At 39.4% G+C, this 23773-nt stretch overlaps 1 protein-coding gene across 6 annotated transcripts in view; it reads left to right on the top strand.

Moving 5' to 3' along the window:
• rnf24 (ring finger protein 24) overlaps positions 1-23773 on the top strand; it is a 44000-nt gene that overhangs the window by 5143 nt on the left and 15084 nt on the right. For 2 of the 6 annotated variants that reach the window (XM_015343924.2, XM_006629150.3), the window contains exons 2-4: positions 15104-15253; positions 22111-22153; positions 23421-23462. In XM_015343924.2, coding sequence (XP_015199410.1) covers positions 15111-15253; positions 22111-22153; positions 23421-23462 — 228 coding nt within the window. In that variant the 5' untranslated portion in view covers positions 15104-15110. Of the gene's footprint in view, positions 1-4686; positions 5030-7234; positions 7578-8142; positions 8252-15103; positions 15254-22110; positions 22154-23420; positions 23463-23773 lie in introns of those variants that run through there. The other 4 variants (XM_069191741.1, XM_069191743.1, XM_069191795.1 and 1 more) reach the window with 4 other exon arrangements.

Here is a 23773-nt window from a genome sequence, read left to right as displayed (position 1 = left end):
TGAGCATTCCCTGGGGTACCCCCTTGACCGATTTCGTCCTTCCCAGATATATTTCTTTCCGAGAGGGCGAATGATTGGTCACAAAGTTGTTTTTTTAACCAGGGAGGCTGCCATTCCCTCTCGTGTGGAGTTTAACAGGACACTGTGCGCGCTTGTGCTCCTGTTTTCAAGACTGTTATCTATCCTGTCCTGGAGTTCTTTTACATACTTTGATAAAGGCACGGTGTTTATTGTGTTTATTTGTCAGATACAGTGTTAGTGCTGTCGAGGTCATGATGTGTTGGATATCTGGAATGAAATATCGTTTTTAATGCTGCCCCTGGATTCATGCTCATACGGTGAAATGAGGCGGAAACACAACCTTTCTCTGTGTTGCTTTTTGTACTGTTTTGAAATATAAAACTCCGCAAGATCAAAGAGCCCCTGCTCATTTTGTACTGTGTACGTTGGATTGTGTACCTACACATCTTACCTTCTGAATTATGGAATCTATCAATTTTGTGGGTGGAACATATTAATCCAGTTGTGCTGTAATCTCTCAGGGGCCTTATTTGAAAGCAGAATTATTTTTCCAATGAAAATTGTTGTTGCTTTAGCTTTCTGTGCTTTCTGCACAGGATGTCCAAGCACTTACTATATTGATTAACAAAAGTTGGGGAACACAGTGAAAGTACCTGTTTCCCTTGACCTGAATTGCACATTTTTAACTAGATAAACGTGTCATAATGAAAATTATTTGTGCACCTTTTTGTGTTGTAGCAGTGGCACTGCTGTCTTGGAAAGAGGAGATGAAGGGGTTAAGACGGAACCTTAGCTGAATATTTATCCTGGGATTAAATGTTACAGGCAGCAGCTGTGCTTGTCAGTTGCTTGCTAGTTTCCAGGGGGGTGCTTGCTGATGTGTGTGCCATCTTGTGTTACTCCTTCAAAGTCGTCAAGAAGCAGGAAACTGGGGGGGGGGACTTGAACCCCAGCCAGATCCAGGCATTGAAAGGTCAACCGCGAGGAGCGAATGGGCTGGGAGTGTGGGCCTGCCGTTTTCACAGGGCATCGGGATATTCGAAACGGATTATTAATGTGGACGTGTTCAAGGTGGGAGAGCGGGCTGGTCGTGACGCCTGTGTCGTCGCCTGTCCGCTTGCTGGCCATCACAGGAGGCCGGTTCTTTGCACTTGCAGGAAAAAGAGATGCACTCGCCTCATTCCTGATTAGCGAAGGCAAAGGGGATTAATTAATTATCGGATCAATGCAATTACTTTGATTAGAGGGAGATTAAATAAATCAGCTTTGCACTGCATATATCGTTTCTCTATTGCATCTCACATACTGTACAACTTTAAGGGTATACATCTGACATGAATCTGAAAGACTGACTATGATGTGGTCTATGTAGTCCCTTGTTCGTGATATAACTTTGTCCTAAGGCTGGAAATGTTGCTCTGAAAAGTTCCAGGCCAGAGGCAGTTAGGAATTCAGTTTTGCCAGCAGGAATGCAGATCTTTGAACTCGTAATTGCTCACAGTGGTTCCAGTGAAAAGCCGGGGGCAAATCAGGCAAGAAATGAGTTCTGGGACTACTGTGTTTCACGTCTCCTGCCGGGAGTTTGACTGGGAAGAGAACGCTTTTTGAAATTTTAAATGAAGGAGACGAAGAGTGGCAGGAAAGGTTATTGTTGTGATCAGTCGGACAAGCTAGCGAATAAACCAAGGTTTTACCGTTTGCTGTGCTTCGGTGTTGGAGAACTCTTATGCTCGACAGTGGGGACATACACATGCGCGTGAAATAAGTAGGACCTCAGTTTAACTTCGTGCCCAAAGAAAGGTGCCTCCTACAGCACAGCGTTGCCTGTCATGATGGGGGAACATTGGCTCTGGAGATTTGAGTAACTGCGTCCCTATGAAGCAGTAGATCATCAGTGACTCCTGTGGTGCTATCTGTGAGGGTGGGGCCGCGCTGCCTGAGACGTGTGAAATGTTTTGACGTGGGCGGCTCGGAGGGCTCGGCCTGCACTTCCTCGTTCTCCTGTTAGCCGAGATGGGAAGAACAACTTGCGGCTGGATATCCCATCTCGGGTGGGCGTAACGCAAATCATTGTTTTTAAACGGATTTCGGTTACTGCTCTCAGTCTGATCAGGCACTTAAGGTTACGGTTTGTTATCCTTCTGTCCGTGTTCTGGGAGTTGTATTCAGCTCAGGGTCGCGGGGGAGCCAGAGGCTGTCCCAGCAAGCAGCGGGTGCAAGGCAGGGTACGCCCTGGGTGGGACGCCAGTCCCTTACAGAGAGGTGTACACACTCGCAACGGGGTCAGTTTTCCCCAAAGCCAGTTGACCTGTATGTTTTCAGACTGCGTGAGGAAACCTACGCGAACATGGAGAGAACGTACAAACTCCACACAGATAGCACTCCCAGGAATTGGACCCAGGGCCCCGGCACTGTGCGGCAGCAATGCTATCCACTGTGCCGCTTACCACCCCAGTCTGTCATCATGAGTGTTATGTCCAATTTTATTTTAATGTCTGTGGTGCCCGATGCATGTTTCTCAGTCTAGAACTCGGCTTACAGCATGATTTCGGGTGTGATTCAGTCTCATCATTTTGTAGCATTCAGTGAAATCTACCCATTCTTGGTGCAGGTGCAGCAGTGTGCAGGTGTGGCAGTGTACATTGCGAAATTAAATAGATTGTGTCGTGAGAGTCACATAGCCTCTTTCACCTTGAGGCAGGGGAGCTTCAGAAATGTATACACCTATGACTCTCTCTACTCTTGAAGGACTATGTCTCTGTGCTCTCCCGGTACCATCCTAATACAAGCCCGTTACAGTATATTAAAGAATTAAATGTGTTTAAGTGCAGGGGTGTAACGTTTGGCTTAGGATGTGTCCTGAAGTGCTCATTAAAACTATTCTTTGTCATGCAGTAAACAAACTGTGCTGTAACTTCAAAGGTTTTGTTACAGTAAATACCGAAATGTCTCACTTTTAGTAGCTTAGCGCCTCCTAATTTTAAATCTTACTTGTGCAAGTTAATCCTGGGAAGATGCTGTTTCTGTCAAACGATGTCGATTGCATGACATTTACCCTAGTTTTTAAGATAACAGACATACTGTAACAAAATGACATTCTCCTTTGTCAACTTCTCTTATCAAAGAAAAGTTCTTTGAAAAATAAAGATCGAACTCAAAATTACCGGCAACCACAAAATTATATTTTTTTTTATTTGAGCTTACAGACATTGGAGCATTGCTGTTCAATTGCAATGTAACTCCTAATGTAGAAAGAACATCAGGAATGAGATTTGAGCCTAGGTCTCAAGAAGAGATGAAGTCTAAGAGTACAAACAGTTTTAATGCCAAGTCAAAATATGAATTAATAAGGTGAATAAATGTAGTACCATTTCCTAGACATACACAGTAAATAACGCGTTATGAGTAACATGGAAAGCATTCCCTAAGCAAAGGATTGTGCAGTTTTGTGCAGTCCTTTCTTAGAGATTACTCTGCCTGTTAATAATGAAAGCACTGTGTAACAGACATAGAGCTTTGTTGTTCATTTACCATGTAACTTACTAATGTGGGTTTTTCCTCTTAGAAGAGTGCAGTAGTAAAGAGACAAGACTACACAAAAAACCGCATTAATTTACAGTCCACTTTTCTGCATGGGTCTGAAAATTTAATGGCATGAATGAGCTGAGAGAGTACGGCATGCTTTATCATCACCTGGAGATCTTAAAACGGATTCTTGCAGAAGACAAAAGAGTCAACCATCTTAACTTTTTATTGAAATTGAATAACAGCATTGCCAAGCCCCTAAGAGTTCTCACTAACTGGCAGTGTAAGAGTGACTGTGAAACTTTAAAGAAAAAAAATAAGGGTAGAAGTTTAAAAAGCCTTAGGCTCACAGCCATTAAGCCATTAGATAGCAGGGAGCTAAGTCAAGCTTCTACTACTTGATGATACTGAAGACCAGTTTTTGTATTGCACACAACATTGGGTATTTCACACAATTTAATGAAATATACTATGTGCAGTTCATTACAGATATTACAGTTCTAGAACAATAAAATACCACACTCATGTTCTTTGCTCATGTGTTTGCAGTAAGCACCTGACTGCGCATTGTAAATTGTACAGAAGCAATCACATGAAAGCAGGGTCTTCTGTTTTAAACTTAAGTTGCCTTGTATGTGATGTTTTATTACTGCTAGTTTGAAGGGCTTCCCCTTTGATCTTCCTTGAAAGAGGCAGTCACATCACTCGTGATGGGAGATGACTGGCAGTCATTCCTTTTTACAACACACTCCTGGATGCTCACATGTGCAGGGTTTAAATAAAGCACCAGACTTGCAGTTAGAGAGCTCCTCTTCCTGAGGAAGTTTTCATAGGTCTTTTTTTGCCTGGCGGTAAGTGAATATAAAAGCTGTTTCTCCAGAAAGGGTATTGCCTGTACCCTGATAGTACTGGAGCTGTTGAGACCTGCACCTTCTGTATGGTATAGGCTTGTTGAAGACATTTGAGGAAAGACTGCTGAACTGCTCTTACTGTATCTTCCTTTGCAGTTTCTTCTGTGCCAAGGCTTGTGGCTTGTCATGTGTTTGGGATGTTTGGGAGTCCAGTCCCAGCATGCTCAGTTGACAGTAGGGAGTCACGAGGATCACCACAGTGGCCTCAGCATTCTCAGAAGCCCAAAGGAGAAACGCTCTCCCGTGAGAGAGCCAGCCCTTTTCTTCCAGGGCAGTCTCGGGCTCTCCGCTAGGCTCAGCAGCAGCACTAGGGCACCAGTGTATCTTTAGTCAGGGTTGAATTATGCTGTAGCACTAAGGTGTTGAAAATCAGGCTGGGGGATCAAAGGTAGACCAGGACTCGTGGGAGCAGAGAAGATACCCTTCTGGCCACTGGCAGGATCCTGGAACCTGCTGAAGACTCTACCTGCTGCAGATCAGACCCCACAGGGCTACAGAGAGGAGCTGTGTGCCCTTGAGCGTGTGCGAGTCCTCTCTGATGAAATGTTGACAGTTTTAGATCATTTTGATGAGTAAGTCCCTTGATCATTGTTGTTGCTCAGAGGATACTGCAACATGCTTGGACAAGAAGGTGGACTTTTTAGCTATGACCGAATCACTTCAGTTTCATTTTTTCATTTATTTTTTGCTGTATCGTTAGGATTCTTCAAAAGTACAACCATTCCAGGTAGTTACCTGGAAAAAATGCGCTAGATGGGCTGATGAGCATTTCTTTGTTTTACTGTAAACATGATGGTCAACGACATAGTCTGAGAGACACAGCCAACAACAAGTCTTCTTTTGGTTTTTAAATTTCCCAGTTTATCAAAATAGTTTTTTTCAAGTAGAAGTTAAATTATTAACTCAGTGACCCCTGTTGCCATGTTTTCAGGTTTGACATTGACATTTCACATTTGTGAAACATAGTTTGTACCTAATTTTGAATAATAAATAAAGCTTAATGACATGGCTTCAGAACTTTAAAACTTTTGTGTGGTTAGTAACATGTAAAGTTCCTGTCACCTTCTGACTAATGTGTGCTTCTTGATAAGGAAAAGGAAATTATTTGTTAGGTTAAGATTGTGCAGTGAGACTGAAAATGACTTTGGACCGTCTGGTGCAGTTTGTCGTGTTTGCATAGTCGGGGATCGCCTATGTTATTACAGGGGTAGTTTGTACACTCCAGCAATTCTGGGACAGCTAGTGCAGCTAGCCATGAGTAAATACTGTCTTAGGAATGGGAGGGGATGTTCTGACCTTCATTCTGTCCACATGGAAATCTATCTTGTTCATTACTGGTGACAATGCCATGTTGTGTGTTTTGAGTCATGGGCTAATAACTATAAAACTGCATTCCTCAAAACAGAGTTACATTCCTTTTTTTCTGCGGGCTTGGTTATTTTGTCACTCTGTCCATATCTCCCCACTTCCCCTCTCATGTAAAAATTCACACAGAAAAACACCCGCATCCAAACAGACAGGCGTAAGTATAAACACGAGCTGCGATGTTTTCAAACACTGCCGCAGTGATTTTCATTTGTCAGCAGAAAATGAAACTTGCTCAGAAGGTTCGTTGACAGTCGTGCAGGGTGAGAGTATTCTTATCCACTGTCACACATTACAGCATCTTAAAGGGACTTCTGACAAAGAAAGCGATACAGTTTTTGTCTTTGCGCTAGAATCTAACCAGTTTTAATTTCACTCTTTAGGTATTCTGTAGTGGTTAATTTTTTCCAAAACGGAAGAAACCGCTTTTGTGAAGCGAGACCCTTTTGAATGTGTATTTCAAACCGAAACACTGGCTGCATTTTTCCAGACTGGCCCTGTGTTGTTCCATGTTGGAACCACAAAAACGGGCACAGACTTCGGACGTTCAGGCTGAGTGGCAATAGTGTAATCATATTTGTCATATCTGAGAGCAGAGGACTCGCGCTGCTGATTTAGATAATTGTACTGGGTCTAAATTGTAATATGAGCTGAAAATGTAGGGTGCATCCCCTCATAAATGACACAGCCAATTCTATGTACTTTATGCATTCTGTTATTAATTGAAGAAAAGCACATGCTGAGTAAAAAAGACCACTGTAAAAATTAGGCGTGCATCATAAGAGGTTCTGAATTTACAGTATTGCCTCTTTATGCATTGTGGTTTTTTTTTTTTAAATGCTGTAGTTAAAACTGAGGATGCCTCTTTGAATTCTGATTTTTGGTTATCAGGGTCTTGGGGGTTACAGCTGTTTTGGCCTTTATCATGTGTCAAGTAGAACTTTTAAGAAGCCAGGCTGTCAGTGCTTCATGACAGGCTCTCGTGTTTCAGTTTGCACTGGACTTTGTGTTCTGGTTTGCGATTTGTTGTCATTCAGAACCATTTTCACAGTTTTCCACTTTTCCGTCAGGCCGTTTTGAAACATAATGACAAAAAAAGTATGTCAAGAGACTTAGTAATATGTTAGTAGATTAATAAAGCTGAAGAATCCCAAAAAAAACAAGAGAAAAGCAAGCTGTGTAATTGAATATTGGAGCATGGACAGCTCTGGGCTCTGGAAAACATGCAAAATGATCTCCAGTTGGATGCCGGTCAGAGGCTTCTAGGTTACAGATGAGAGGCCCTTACTGATACTGCAGTTAATGCTTCATAATCTCCAATCAGTGCTTCCTTTACAAACACCACAAGCACAACAGGTTCACCTAGAGTTCAGAGACCATGCAGGCAGAAATACAGAGGGGGATTTCAATGGGCTGAAGAGACGAGCATCAATGCGGATTAAGACAGCTGGGATGCAGCAGTGCGCTGTGTTAGTGCTAGGCTGATGAATAGTCAGTGAGCCTTAACTAGTCATGATTTTTAAGTTTGTCTTTCATCTCTTTTAATGTTACAATTAAGGCTTTATCTTAAGATCAGATGCGTACCTGATGGGATTTATATTTCTGACTGATTCTTTCTTTAGGTGACTATTTGTCAACAGATGAATTTGCATATGCCTGTTTAACTCTTGGCTATTGTGTACTACTCTGTTTTTAGAGTTAATTTATTCTTTTATTAACAAGAAACAGGAATGATGCAGTCTGTCAGCAGCTGTGGTAGGTGCCTGATGAACAATTTTAAATGACATGTATTTATACGCAAAACAGACAAAATAGTTTTTTTGTGTCTTGCACTGGGCTCGGATCATGAAGGGAAATGTATATCTCTATCCTAGTGAAAAAACAAACAGTATACCAAAAATGCAACATGTTCATTGGTTTTATAGTTGTTGTTTTTCTCACATCAGTGCCGTTTGTTTGTGTGGTAGAAGAAACAAGTTTGCACACAAGAGAAAACCAGGCTAGGGCATTCTTCATTGGTGGTGGTGGAGGGGATCCCCATTACCTTTAAAGTGCTTTGAGTGGAGTGTCCAGAAAAAGCGCTATATAAGTGTAAACAATTATTATTATTATTATTATTATTATTATTATTATTATTATGTGTGGTTGCTAACTAATCTGAGAATCTCATCCAGCCATTGTGGTTTGTACAGCATGGCTGGGTAGCTTGTTGCATATGATCACAACATTATATGTAAAGAAGGGCCTCCTTTGCTCAGTTTTAAATGCCCTTTTCCTCTTTAGTTTGTATCCTCTGGTTTGTGTTTCACTGTTGTTTCAGAAGTCGTCTATAAGGGAACAAGTAATAGGTTTATTCCATGCTGAAAAAAGAAGAAAGAAAACACTTCGGCCGTGGAGCCTTCTTCAGGTGTGAAGGTGTCGTCTCTAAGGTCTATTTTACCATTACCTTTGGGGATTTTAGATACTTGAACTTGACTGTAAATTATATTGCATTTAATTTTCTTCCACAGCAGTTAAGTGTTGTATGTAAACCAGTCTGCAGAGCATGACCACGTCAAGGGTGACATAGTTCCTTCGCTAGTCTACTGCCGCCTGGCAATGGATATTTATTTTCATCCTTTGTTTTTTCTTTAGACTTTGCCTGTCACTATTACTCTAAAGGTTTAGTTATGAATTTTTGTAATACCAAGTAGCTTTGTTTTCTGTTATTAATAGCAGTAAAAAGTTAAGAGGGTTGACCTCCTCTTTTATTTACAATATCTTTTTAAATTGCAGTCCCAATTTGTCAGACACATTTTTTGGGTATCAAAACAAAATGATGGTATCGCAATTAAGCACAAAATCGTGAACTTTGCGAAAGTACCATATGGTCGCCACTTTGCAAACCCCTCGTCTGACCATGGGTGGGAGTGTGAGTTCATGAGAATTGTCACATGAAGCTGCTCTTCCTGCTCACTAAGTACTGTAGTGACTAGTGTAATGTGTACTAGCAAATACACATTGGGGCGGAGCAGTGGCTCTGTGGCTCAGGATCTGCGCCTGTGGCTGGAAGGTTGCCAGTTCAAATCCCGTGGCCAGTAGAGGAATCCTACTCTGTTGGGCCCCTGAGCAAGTCCCTTAACCCCTTAAATGGCTGACCCCGCGCTCTGACCTCAAGCTTCTCTCCCTGTCTGTGTGTCTCATGGAGAGCAAGCTGGGGTATGCGAAAAGACAAACTCCTAATGCAAGAAATTGTATAGGGCCAATAAAGAGATCTTATCTTATCAAATAAGTATAGGTTATAGTACAGGTTATAACATAGTATTATTCACCAAAGAAATGTTCCAATGTGATTTGAGTTAACAAGTAAGTAGTATTTGTCAGCAAAACTATCTCAAAATCGAGAGCAATATTCCTGTTGGATTAAAAGAGATGTTTTCAGAAGCCTGCTTGTTTGCAATATCATGCTGCTTCACCTCACTAACAATGTTGTTGCCTCATTGTAAGTTACAGAACAGGGTGCTCCACACACCTGGGAATTCCGTCTTATGCTGTGATGTAAATTTGAGGTTCTACACATACTGTGTACTTTTATTGTGGTTTGAAATGCACTCATCATTGCCGATTCTTTCTAACCACGAAATATAAAAATGCAGTTGCAGTTCCCCTTTTAAAGATCTCAGGGTATTGGTAATGCGTACAGTACATGTGGGTCATTGAACCAGTTCAGTTTGCAAACGCACACAGAAAAGTTGATAGTAATTTGATATGGTGTGCTGTGTAGTGTTGTCTCTTTGCTGTTTACGGTCCTGTAAAAGGACTCATCTACATTAGCAGGTTAAATGGTAAATTATTAGCAAAGCTCTGGAGCCTTTCACACTTTCCTTTCATTATTAGCAAGGCAAAAACACCGAACAGATTAGTTTGCTTTCTGCATTAAAGGCAACGATATTACGACATACGATTGTATGCCTAGGAAATGTTTTGTAAAGTAGGTCATCAATTACTTTGCCGCCAATAAACTTGCTTCCAACGTTTTCTGGCAGTCGTGTCAATCTGGTGAAAGTACAGTATTTACAGACAACATACTGTCCCTTTAAACATACAGTATTGAATGTAAATCAAATCAAATCAAAATCAAATCAAATCAAAGTTGATCAAATGCACAACAATATGGCGTGCAGCAGTAGTCGCTGGCAATGAAATGTCTTTTTCTGCGAGCTCACAAAAATCACAAAAATTCACAAAAACACAAAAATCACAAAATTGAGGTTACATTTTTTAAATTGAATAAAACTCAATGTGAGTAGAGCTGTTATGTGTCCATGGTGTATGCAATATATACATGTAGTGCAGTTATGCTGAATATAGTGAGAATATATCTCACTCATTTGGGGTGCAAATGATTGTACTTTGCATTAAACAAGCTGAAGTAATGTGTACCGTACTACACTTTTTCTACAGTACTGTACTTTAAATGCTTATGTGCCAAATTTCTGCATTTTTAAGTAATAACTAGCATTATTAAACAAATATACAGTAAACAATTTTGAGAACACCACAATGATATATACTGTACATGTATCCCTGGGGCATCACAGTTAAGGCAGATCTACTGCGCTGTGTTATTTGTTTATTAATCTGGCCACAATACTTGAATGGGGTGCAAATCTGCAAATAAAGACTTACAGAATTAGTGGAGAGAAGTCAGGGTGGCTAAGCGGTGAGGGATACTGTGCTGGAACTGGTCTCTCCTGAAGATTTCACAGCTCGGGGGTTGTGGGAGCCTGGTAAGAGCTAGCCAGGCGTGCTGTAGAAGCTGGTACCCTGGCTTCTTTAAAGAAATAGCTGGGTGAGATCGCTCAGTCGGTACAAGGAGGCACTTCTTCACACAAAGGGTTGTGGGAGTAAGTAACAAGCTGACCCCTGGCTTCTTTCAAGGAACGTCTGGATGAGATCCTTCGATCAGTCCCTATAGAAGAAAATGACCTGAATGACCACCTGTCATTGTTTACCTTTGTTGTAAAATTCCTATACCCCTCCCTGCCTGGGCTGTCCCATCATACCGCGTTTTGAAAAGAGCATGCCTCAGTCTTCTGTAGAAAGCATTTTGTGTTGCTCAGAGCAGACATGGACTGCTAAGAAACATGGATTATAAAAGCAAATAATTTGCTGTAATCATTTACAAAAATGATTAATTTTAACATTCAATTACAATATGTAATCTTTTCAAAGGCACAGAAACCCAACATTTTTTTTTCAGTTTAAGGGCAATTGTAACATCCAGTAAAATCCACAAATTACATTTACAGGAGTGGGGTGTGTGGGGTGTGAGGTGCGTGTAGTGTTTTTTAATTTGTATTTTTTAAGTGCATTTTAATTTGTATTTGTATTTTAATTTGTTTTAGCACTATGTTGCTGGACCTGGTATTTATTTGACAATTTCTGAGTTTGTAGTGTATTTGGTGAAAAGGTTTGTCAGTCATCAACGTATTAAACTTAATTCCAGTGTACTTAGAAACATAGTCTACATAACATAACGCACATAGGCAATAAATGACAGAAGTGACAGTGTGCTGTAGAGGAGGTACGACCCCAGTGGATTAATAATTATTATATTAAATGCTCTGAATATAATAATAATTATTATATTAACTGCTCTGAACAGCCGAGAAATAAGAAAAGTAAAGGTAGCTGCAGCACATATCTTAAGAACATTCAGCCGTCTAATCTGAATTTGTCTCATATTTACTGGAAAAGGATCTTGGAGTCGAGAAAAGAATTCATTTTAACCAGGTGTACTGCTCTTCACTTGACAGCCTCTAAACCTGCTTTGCATTTCAAAGTGATATCTGATCTGGCGATATTTATTCTTATGCAGCATCTACACAGGTCTTGAGTAGTTAGTCATGTGAACGAGGGAAGGTCTTTCATTTCTCTTTTAATTACTATGGCCACAGGGCTCAAATATGGAGCACTTGGTTGTTTAGCGCCCTTGTTGTTTCACTTAATCTGGTCCTCTTAAAAACATTTGTCTCTCCTACAAAGCACACAGTGTTAAAATATTGACAAGGGGGGAATACAAACAACATATGGAGATGGAGAATAAAAAATTAAATCGGTATAATTAATTTTATGTATTTTCTTTTTTTCTAAGTTGTTAACTGGGGTGGAGCGGTGGCTCTGTGACTCAGGATCTGCGTCTGTGGCTGGAAGGTTGCAGGTTCAAATCCTGCGGCTGGCAGAGGAATCCTACTCTGATGGGCCCCTGAGCAAGGCCCTTAACCCCAGCTGCTTCAGGGGCGCTGTACAATGGCTGACCCTGCGCTCTGACCCCAAGCTTCTCTCTCCCTGTCTGTGTGTCTCATGGAGAGCAAGCTCCAAGAAATACAAGAAATTGTATATGGCTAATAAAGTGATCTTACCTTATCTTAACTACAGATTAGTATGCCTGTATATACTGTACAGTCAATACCGCTCAGTGTTGTGAATAATTAAATGCTTACAGGCTTGTCAAATAAATATTAACATGTTGTGTCCCAGCTAGGTATTTTTTCTCCACTTAAGATGATTATAAAGACGAAAGGTGTGGAGGAAGAAAGAAGGCAAGGCAAGACAAGCTACAGACTTCTGAATGGGTTGGCGTGGGCAGAGAGAGTTGGCAAGTAAGGCAGTGGAGTATAATGTGTGCAGAAAGTTGGCCGTGGTAGTATTTTTAAATAGTGTGTGGTTCACGTCAGTGACTGTGGAGGATTGAAATGAGTTTTGACATTGCTTGTGATTCAGCTTGAATCACACTGAAGAGATTTGAAGTAAAAAGCGCATTTATAAAGCTGTGTGAAATGGTTTGGTATTTCGGAAGGATGCCTCTTGACCAGATGGAGCCCTGATCTCCTGTCAACTGCTAAGGGCTCGGCACTACTTTTAGACTTTATTCTGAAGTGAACCTTTACTGCTTCACTGTAAGGTTCTCCCCGAACACACTGCTGAGTGTCTCCCCACGCCTCATTAGACTGGAGTCACGTGGGACCTGGAAGAGGTGTTGGGTGTCCTGAGAGGGCTGAAGGCATTGAACCCCTTGTCATGTTTTTAACCCTTTATCAGCCCCAGCTTTACTGGGGTGCAGTCAAAATCATTCTGTGTTGCAGGCAATGAAGACAGGGTAATGGTGATTTGAATTATTCTTTAGATATTTTGTAAATCTGGCTTACCACTGTTTATCTGGTAGGTAGTCCAATTTTAATCTTAAAAGGTGTTGAGAATGCACAAATATATTAAGTTCATAAAGGTTTTAACAGTGATCCTCGTCATGATTGATATTGTACCTTAGAAAGAAATAACTTTTATGTGGTACAGTAAATGGCTTGTGCTAATTGTGACATGGGAATCGGTGATTTGACGTAGTAATGAATGTTTATATAAAAGCCCGTTTTAGAGATGAATATTGAATGCAAAAGCTCTCTGGTAGATGTTTGGTGTCGGTGCTAAAGATGACAAATTCAGCGTCAGACACTGACTTCTCCCAGCTCAAACCGATAAGCTGCAGTCTGATGTAATGGGGGATCACACACAGCCAGAGAAAACCCCATGCCAGCCTTGGCAGTTGCTTCACATACTGTACTTTCCCTGTTTTGAAGATCAGCCCCACAACAACAACAGCACTGCGTGTTGTATGACTTACTGTAGTGTGTTGATCTGTATTTAATCCACAAATATTTGTTGTAAGGTCCAGTCCAGCAAACGTGTCGTCCAGCCACTTTGTAAGTTTCATCTGCCTCCCAGACATAACAATTAAAGCTGCTATAATTTTTTTGTGTAATGTGCTAAATACAGAAGTAAAAAATATACTTTTAACAGCACAGTATGCTTAAAGTGCAGGGCATCGTTGTTTTATAATAGGGCAACTCTATTTTCATTAGAGTTGCTTCTGTTGTTCCCTCCAGACTGTTTTAACAGGACAATTTTTCATCTTTTTTTTCCCCTCACTTTGTTGGTGTGAATATTTCTTGCTAAATATCTTGCTCTCCCCACATTGTACCAGGGCCTGAGCGGGTTTAATTTCCAGGAATATAACAGCTTCCTTTCTTAATCAGACTAGACAGATCTTAACAGATCTCGTATTTAATCTCGGCTCTCATCTCTGTTTGCTTGTACTTTTTCCTTGGATGCCTTTGCATCTCTATATTCCTTGTAAGAGGGCATTGGATGGTACCGAGAGTCCAAGGATATCAGTTGCTCAAATGACAGTGCAATCTAGTGAGTCCCAGTTGGTCCTTTTGGCCATTTTGACTTTTGACTCCGTCCATCTGTCCTCTTCTCTTTCGTCTGATATTTTATTCACAGTATTTTTCTTGCATAGTATGCAGTTCACGTCTAGAGGTGTGTATTTCTCCAGCAGGTCTTTATTGAAGGGTGCACTGGATACTGTAGCTTACTGTTCCTTTCTGGAAAGGATAGTGGGCAACCCCACAGTCCTTTAGAGAGCTATTGAGCCAGCTGGCTGCCCAGACGGCTAAGGTGTTGCTCTGTGAATCATTACCCACGCATTTACTTGATCCAAGTTCCATGTTGATTTTACATGGAAAACAGTAACTACACTTCATGTGATAAAAGTAAGTAAGTTATCAGTTGTTCAAGACACAGTACCTGTTAGGTAAACCTTCATGGTGCATCGTTAGCTTCATAAACCAGTTTTCTTTACGAGCATTTCTCTGCAAACGTGCACTAAGTAAAGGGTATCATTCAACCGTAATCTTTCATTGTGTTTTTAGTTTGCAGTTTGAATTATTTGGATATAAGAAGGAGTTATAAGAAAGTGTTTGCCATCAGAGGCAGCCTGTGTCTGAGTTAAACCTGTCCCGCTATGCGTGGGATAAGGCTATGCGTGTTGTGGTAGTTGGATTTTGAAGGCTATGAGCACAAGGGGATTATTCACGGCTTGGCGGTTGTCTGCCCAAAGGATAATGTGATCAGACAGTGCGGGTTTCCAAGTGCTGTGACAGCTCCTTCTTTTTATTGTATCTTTCTTATTCAATAATGCAGAATGTCTGTGAAAGCTAAGAATGGGTAATACAGTCTGATAATTCTGGCTCTACATTCCCAGCACATTCTGAAGAACATCGCACAGAGACCGAGAGGCCTCAGTTCCACGCTGGTGAACACGTTGAAACAAGTGACCAATAAAACGGCCTCATTTTGCATGTTGTTAAACATTTATGAACAGTAGAAGTGTCTCCAGCTAGGTACAGACAGGCCGTGTGTCTTTCTGTTGAAAGTCAGTGATCTTTTCTCTCTTTCCTTAGCATATCCATGAGCTCCAACTTCCAGCACTACAGCTTCAGAATGCCTAACATCGGGTTTCAGAATCTGCCCCTCAATATCTACATCGTGGTCTTTGGGACAGCCATATTTGTTTTCATCCTCAGTTTACTCTTCTGCTGTTACTTGATCAGGTAAGAGAAAAGTAAAGCCCTTTCAAATTCCCCATGATTTTTTCCACATCTATTTTTTGAGGTAATTTATCATTACCTGTAATTAAAGATGAATGTTTCATTTTCTCTGATGACTGTATATTTCTTGTTTCACTTCAGCTCTGCATATTCATTTGTTAATGAGTGTTTCGTTGTTGACATAGACCTGAAAGCACTAACACCTTATAACTACGACATAGACAGGCCTCTAAAATGCAAACAGTTCACATGTCATTGTCAAGTTCAAAATCTTATGTTTTATTACACTAAGTGATTTATGAAAAAAATGCGAGTTCAACATGCTTGCTAGGTCCACAGTAACTCATTCAAGATATGTTTAAAAATAAAATACAGTAAAAAGGATGAACTGAATGCTTATTGTTGGGGGCAAGAATATATATTTGACCAAAGCCTCAGTTTTCTGTGCTGTGCGTTAAGACATACAGTAATTTATTTTTGAAGAGAAAATTCTTCCAAAAAAAGGGAGAGCATTTCTTAAATTTTCAGATGTCTCAACTTTGTCAAATTTATAATTGCTGTCGGCATGTTTTCTGCGCTGTACATTCACCCACCACAATAAAATTAAGATTGTTTTGTCACAGTTTAAACTGTTTACATGTTTTTTTTTCCTTTGCTTTTTCTTTTATCAAAATGGGTTTTGTGGCACTTCACATTTTTGAGGGAACTGTGCTACATCATTTAAAACTAGTGGGATAACTTGAGAGAATTTACAGAAAGAGTTACAGAAACTGTTTTTTATTTTTCTTATCAGCTCTTTAGCCTAACCAAAGACAAGGAATCTGTGCTTAGTTTTCACTATTAAGAAAGTGGTTCATCAGTTATCTTGCTTAGGTTTCTTAATTCCATAAAAGTTTCAGGGTTTTCTTTTAAATATCAAAACTTTAAATTTGGTTGTAGTGTGTCTTCCCTTTATCTCAATATAAGTAAAAATAGCTCCCTTAATAAAGAGACACAAATTGAAAAGGGCTAACTATGTATACATCATAGGATTGGTTGAAATGCAACATGTATAAAATCTGACCCAAACGTAATATATTAAAAGAATCCAACAGGTGGGTTATGACATTCTTATATTGATAAGATGGGCTGCTGCCTCCCTCTCATTTTCTTTACTGCATCTCAAAACAATTTTAATATAAAGGAGCAAGTAATAGGTTTATTCCATGCTGAAAAGAGAAGAAAGAAAACACAACACTTCAGCCGTAGAGCCTTCTTCAGGTGTGAGGAAGAAGAAGGTCACACCTGAAGAAGGTGCTCACACCTGAAGAAGGCTCCGCGGCCGAAACGTTGCGTTTTTCTTTCTTCTCTTTTCAGCATGGAGTAAACCTATTACTTGTTCCTTTGCAGCCTACGTACAGTATGCTGACGCAGCTCCCCACCTGAACTACTACAATTTTAATGTAATTTTTTTAATTGAATATTTTGAAAATATTCACCTGAGCTTAACTCCCTCATTTTAGATCTGTCTTTTCTTACAAGGTAAAAAGAAAATATCATCAGATTTGATTATACCTTTACTGTAAGAATCCAATAGTATCTGTTGCAAGCAGTCAAAACAGCTCTATCATTGTCTTCTGTTCTCAATTATGATCTACACCAGAAATGATGGATCTAAAATAAGATGCATCTGTTGTTCTTAATGCATTTACATAACTCTTTACATAATGCAAATAACATACTCTGTCAATAGCTCATTTAATGTTTTTAGGTATGAAAAGAAAATACCATCAAATAATATCAGTACTTTGCAAAATGCATTAAAAATAAATTGAGGCATCGATGCCATTGTGTTGGGGTTTTTTTTTACCATTTTTTTTTCATCAAGGTGCTTTGGTATTAATTTGTGCAACTAATTAATTGTTTGCCAGATATTAACAAAAATGCTTTACCCCGCTGATAAAAAGGGTCAATCAGCACAGTTTGGAGAAGGTAATGAATTACTGACTTGATAATCTGAAAAATCCACCAACGTTTTCAACGTTTGTTTTGTTCTAACAGACTTCAGATGAAGGGTACAGAAATGCTTAGTTATATGTGCAGTATTTACTTAGCCTCTAAACAGTTAAGGCTTGAAAAGTATTTTAAAACCAGCTAAGTTTTTTTTTTTCTGTTGTGCAGAAATACAGTAGAGGCATATGAGTTTATTGGTAACTTATACTTTACAGACTTTCAAAGATTAACCAGTTCATTTTTACCAGATGGGATGGTTACAAACATTATACAGTAATTAAACTGTGATTTAAAAGGCACCATACAAGCCCGAATACAGCTGTTATTTTTTCAGTGCAGTAAAGAGACAGCGTACACAACTCGGTGTATTCATTAGTGGGGGAAAATACAAACAGAAAGGAATTCTTGCCTTGGCCTTGTGATTGGCCTTCTGTGGCACATTAGTGTGTCTGCTGGACTACACTGGTGTTCGTTGGGCACGTCTGCTCAGTTCTGAATGACTGGCCTTGCTGACCCTCAGTGCACATGGCCTTTCAAAAGCACAGTCCTGTGTTTTCATTGAGACTGTAGATAGCACTGTCTGGAGTAACACTGCTTCACATCTATTTCTGTTCTTGTCCTAGCAATGTTTTGACTTGGGTTCAGATTAAGGTCTTAATCAGTTCTCTTCCCTATTAACTTATCTGGTGAAATAAAGGAAGGAAGCAGTTTCTGATATGCTAAGCAGGTCACAGGACAAGGGCTGGTATTACTGGGGAATTTTAAGGACAGAAGGACTGTTTGCTCTGTGTCAAGAACTATGGACACAAACTCCCAGAAAACACTGTTAGCTGACAGCAATACTCAAGAAGTGAAGCAGTGTGAAGCAGCAGTGCTAAACTAGGGGGCGGAAATCATGGATCATATACCTAGTGGAGTATTCACAGCACTGCACAAATTTACTTAAAATACTAAATTAACACGAAACCAGTCCGTGCAACATCAGCCTGGGTGGTCATGAAAGCCCTGATGACAAGGCCCGTCTCTCAGTTTTGCTAGATAACACATGCAGTTGTAGCATTTCATGCCAAACACCGTGAGAAGGCAGCTTTCAACCAAATACAGCCTGGCCTCTTGTAAGCCAAGCATCAGGGGAAATTGGTAAGTTCCTTTCAAATTTATTGAATGTTTCTCAGTAAAGTACAGTATTTAAAAATGTATGGAACTGTAGTTTTACCTTGATTTGCTCCTGAAATGGTGGTCAGATTACCAAGTCATTGATTGTGTGTTGATATACATGAATGTAAAAGCTTTTAAAGATGCAGTCTCCCTGTACAGTGTTATTCTGTAATGATTATTAAATCTTACGACTTGTAAATAAATACAGTAGGCCTTATGGTTACTTTGCTAAAGTGCTTTTATGTTGGAGAACTCTCTTTGCTGGCCATTGAAGACGGTGGACAGTTACTGTAACTTAATGCTTATCAGCACATGTTCTGGAGGAAATAGTTCCCAGAATTCTTGTCTCTTTGAAGGCCCGTTTTAACAGGATGTAGACAAATAAAATCAGATAATAACATGCCACATTGAAAACAAGCTCCTTTTTTAGTCAATGCAAACAGATCAATATTAATACAATACTCAATACTCAATAATCAATACTCATACATCAGAAAGACCACGGAAACTAAAATTATTCAGCTAGGATCACACATTCTCCCTTCCCTTAACGACAGACTACTGTTCTTTTACATTTTCTCCATTCATTGGAAGTTTCATTTCACACCTCTCTGCACCCATTCTGACTTCACACCTCTTGATTGGCCTCTCTTTCTGTCCCCTGCTCCCGCCTCTCACTCCTCCTCCCTCCCAACCTTTGTTCTCCCGCTACTTTACCTTTGCCTACTGCCCTGTCTCTCTCACACCTGAAGAAGGCTCCACGGCCGAAACGTTGTGTTCTCTTTCTTCTTTTTTTCAGCATGGAATAAACCTATTACTTGTTCCTTTGCAGATCAATATTAAGTCAAACCAAACCACAAATCATCTTATCCTAGTTAAGATTGATTGTGATTTGACCATTTTAGTTTAGCAAGTTCCTTGTTTGCTTTCAGCCCTTGTGAATAAAATGTAGAAATACTACTGAAGAACTTAAGTGTTCAGATACTGAGAGCAGCTCATTTTTCTCCTTTGACCAATCAAGAGAGAATAGTACAGTGGTTTCCTACTGATCTACGTAACTACACAAAGACTCTTTACATTTCCATTGCTTTAGAATACTGTTGAAATACAGATGAGTAAATAGTTAAACATTTTGTGTGGAACAACATGTAATATAAGTGCAACTTTCCAAGTCATGTCATTTCAAATTCATTCTAGATTTAGACAGAACATGTCTATATTAAGATTTTTGCTGGGCAGTCCGTGCAGGGGTCAGACTTGGAGTCTGCCTGTGAAGGGCTTCCCTGTGTCAGCTGCATAGATAAATGACGAAGACGTGTTAGAAGAGAACTTGACGTCTGTGTGCCATTGCCCTGAAAAACTGCACTCCATCGAGAGATTCCACCCCTCAGATTGCAAATAGGTTAAACAGAGATACTGTTTATTTAACTGTGATTCTCTAAGGAAAGAGTTTTTAACCCTTTAAAATTAGTGAAGAAAAGTGTGTCTTGCTGGAGCAGTTTCTGTTAGCACACTGTTATACTGAAGTGCAGGTTTTATAAGTCTAGCAAACGTACTGTTTTTCACTGCTTTGAAATGGCCAGTTTTAGAGAATATTCTCATTTCCATTTGCCTTTTTAAAAGGGAGTTCCTGCACCTTTACCTGCTGGTCTCTTTCAGAATGACAGCTCTGTTTTGAGGCGTTGTTTTCTCCTAGACTGTGCTGCCTGTTTTACAGATTTCTCTCATTGAACTCGGGAGAGGTTAAAGTTACTAGTAATGGAGGTAAATCTAAAAACTGTTTTCTCTTTTTTATCAGTTTATGTGGTTGAATACTCAAGCAGCATGGTCTAAATTGTATTCCTGTGTGATATTTTTGTTTTATTCCGTATATATCCTCTTTAAAACTGTATGAATGTGTTGTCAGCGTTTGTTTTGAGTACTGAACTCACTGTGACTGAAAATCAAGTCATGTTTTAATCAATAATAAATTCTAAATTAACACAAAGCAATGTATTTTTGAAATTCCCTCTTGTGGGAGTGTGATTCTTAACTCAATCATCGAGAAGTACAGTTGAGTTGTGGTTTCTTGCATCAGATGCATCAGATTTTGGTGAATGTGAACTATACTATACTGCAGTGTTTTTTCCAAGAAGCTGCTTTTAAAAAGCAACAGCCACATAAAATACATAAGGCAGGTGCTTGCACATCAGCATCTTCCATTATGTAGCAAGATCAAAGGGTTACAGATTTTATCAAGAATTCTGTCATAACACAGTTGGCTGCTTTCAACTGTTAGTGGTGAATTTATTCTTTGATATGTCAGGTTAATAAAGAACTTCAAAAGCATGTGTTCAGTTTTATGGTTTTCTTTCTTTGCACTTGGCTCTCAGGCCTGGCATTTCCTTATTTATAGACTATATAGCCTCTCACTGCTGCCTAAGATCTGTTAGATTTTCAGAAGCATCTACTGTTATTATCTGTTAAAAACGATCACATTGACTGCTGCCGGGAAAAAAAATCTAAATTATCCTCATAATAATTGAAGCAAAGGTGGGAAACTGAAATATCTTCATCTGCTTGACATCAAAACACCTCCTAGGTTTAATCAAGCTGTCCTGGCAAATCAAGTACTGTAAATTAAAGAGGCAGGTGCAGATGGATTTGAACTCCTGGTGGGGGGAGGGGGGAGTCTTTACTGTATCAATATAAAATAAATAAATCTGAGGTATGGAATTCCTAAGGATATGAGAAATGAACAGCGTGTTGAAAGAGTAGTGTACTGTATGTCTAAGTGTCTGGGTTTAATCCAGCCAAGAGAGGAAAATGTTGCAGGAATATCAAGTTGGAAGCAGCCAACATCTTAGGTGTTGTATTAAGATTTTAAGTAACCCATGGTTTTTAAAATACGGTGCGACACAGAAAATGAATTTCCAAAAAGGAAATGGGTTGGCAGTGTGTCAGATTTGTGTGATATTTTACGGTCACCCTCAACAAATTTGGACTCTTAAGACAGACCCCAGGTTAAGATGTCTCTCGCAAAATGTCTGTTTTTGATGTTTATTGAAAGTTTCAACTTCTTTGGAGAGGTTTTGTATGTCAACATGAATAAGAGAAACTAAGTGTATGGAAATTTCATCTTCCTTTTAAGCTCCTCTTTTAATGTCCTGATTAAAGAGATTAAGCCGTGTTGCTATCGACTTCCTTCAGGTTGTCTAAAAATATACAAGACATGACAGTTGCTGCTACTCTCAACTCTCTTAGTTTCGCCTTCTGCTTAAATTGTGACTGTTAAACATCTAAAAAGTAGACAAGGGATCTATTTAGTGACAGTTTTTTGCTTTAGGTTCACATCGATATAAATAAGAGGAAACAGATTGTTCTAACACATAGGGTAACTGCTAGAAAATCCTGGTTCACTTGTGCTGAATACAGTTTGTGCCTGATAATTCACTTGACTTTCCACATTAAATTAAAATTACAGCATCTATGTCAAGCATTAAGATAGCTAATATTTTTGCTATTAACATCTCCACATGCGACTACTACAGCTGTTTTGAATGTACCTTTAATTTTAACTTGCTAAACAAGGTCATTTCTTTCCTACTGCAACAAATATGGCATCCCCTTGTTACAGGTTTTCAAAGAAGCAGTGTCATAGTACAGATTGTGTTACGTAGCTGTGACCATGGTGCGTGTTTCTGAAAAAATGTGTTTTCTTTGTTCTCCAGGTTACGACATCAGGCACACAAGGAGTTATATGCTTACAAACAGGTAACTATGTTTGAATGCCCACATTTTTGCTTTTCCAAGTGCTGGGATGTATAAGGTCATTTCCTGTCAAGAAATTTGAGATTTCTTTCATCCTTGAGGGTTTTTGGGATGGTTCATCATCGCTCCTTGAATTTATTCCCATGAGTTCAAAAGTTAGATGAGCAGGTTTTCGCACACATGTTCAGAACAGTCTTGTTGCCACTGCGGCACTGAATAGCTTTGTGGCTCTGTGAAATATTCCATGTTTAATCCAGAAATTCACAGAGGCATGTCTTTTGCAAGTTTTAAATATGCACTCAATTTCTAGGCTAGGGTGAAACTCAAACCACAACCTTAAAGGTCTAATTACAGGGGAAATGTAACACACTTTAATTTTCACGACACTGTGACTAAGCTCTATTGTTACATAAACCCTTGTCAAGGGCTGTTTCAATTTTCCAGCTATTTTTATAGATTTTTTTTTCTCCTTTACTGGCATAGATACCGTATGTGCCCTCACTTCATGAACAAGAACGCAAGACGAAAATGACTACTATTAAATATTTATACCAGTTAGCAAGACCTTCTGTTTCTGATCTCCAGCATTTCACTAATTTCAGTAGCAGTGTTGTGTATAAAGCTTTCTTCAACCCAATATCTTCTTTTTAGCCCCTGCAAGTTTGTCATCTTCAAGTCTCAGATATGTCTTTTGGTTCTAGATGCATGGCACTTGTTTTCTGAGATGAGCTAAAGAATCCATCTTTTTAACAGTGCTGGTGCAGTCTCGTTTCTGAAATGAGCACCAGGCTGCAGTGGTTAATTAACTATATAATTTTACCCTTTATTCACATACTATGGGTGGATTTCTTTGAATCTTATTTCAGATTGTGTTTTAGGTAAATAAGTTATTGTTTGATGTTTAGATCTGGTTTCCTTTTTTTATTTATTGAGCAGTTATATTAAGTCCCTTTTCTTTCTCAGGTTCTGAATATTTCAGTTTTAGATGTCTTGAAAACTGTTTGTTTGAGTGCTTACCTTTTCTTAATAAAGTCATTTAATATTCAGCTTCCAGCAGGCTTCATAGTCTTGTTGCCTTCTGTCCTTCATTGGTCTGGAATTAAACCAGCACATCCATGTTTAAAATGGTTGTTCATACACATGACAGCTGTTGTTGGGTATATACAGTACTATGCTCCTGACATTCGAAGTTTTGTTCGCTGGCATGAAGGATGTTGTCTTCTGACTAGTGCAAACCTAAGTCTTACAGATTTTTCTGTCATTTTTTCAGGTTATTCAGAAGGAAAAGGTGAAAGAACTAAATCTACATGAGGTGAGCTTGGTACTATTTGTTGATTTAAACGCCTGTGATAAGCTGGTGTTTACTGGTCTGGTAAAAAAAAAACTTCGAAATCACATAACATAATGAAAACAGTTGTGCAGATGTTCTTAGGAAAACCAGAGGAAGTTCTGATGGAAGTTTTTGCTGACGGTGACAAATATATATATTTCTAAATAATATATTAAAAAATGTCAGTCTGCTGCCAAATGTTTCATATGTCCCTGGCTCACAACAGCAGCCTTCAAGCATCTGTCCTGTCTGGACAATGTGAGAATATTGGACACATTGATTCTCTGTTGCAG

This window comes from Lepisosteus oculatus, chromosome 1, assembly GCF_040954835.1.
Source record: "Lepisosteus oculatus isolate fLepOcu1 chromosome 1, fLepOcu1.hap2, whole genome shotgun sequence".
Classification (NCBI taxonomy): Eukaryota; Metazoa; Chordata; class Actinopteri; order Semionotiformes; family Lepisosteidae; genus Lepisosteus; species Lepisosteus oculatus.
Note: the sequence above shows the minus strand (reverse complement) of the source record. Positions and strands in the feature narration are given on the sequence as shown.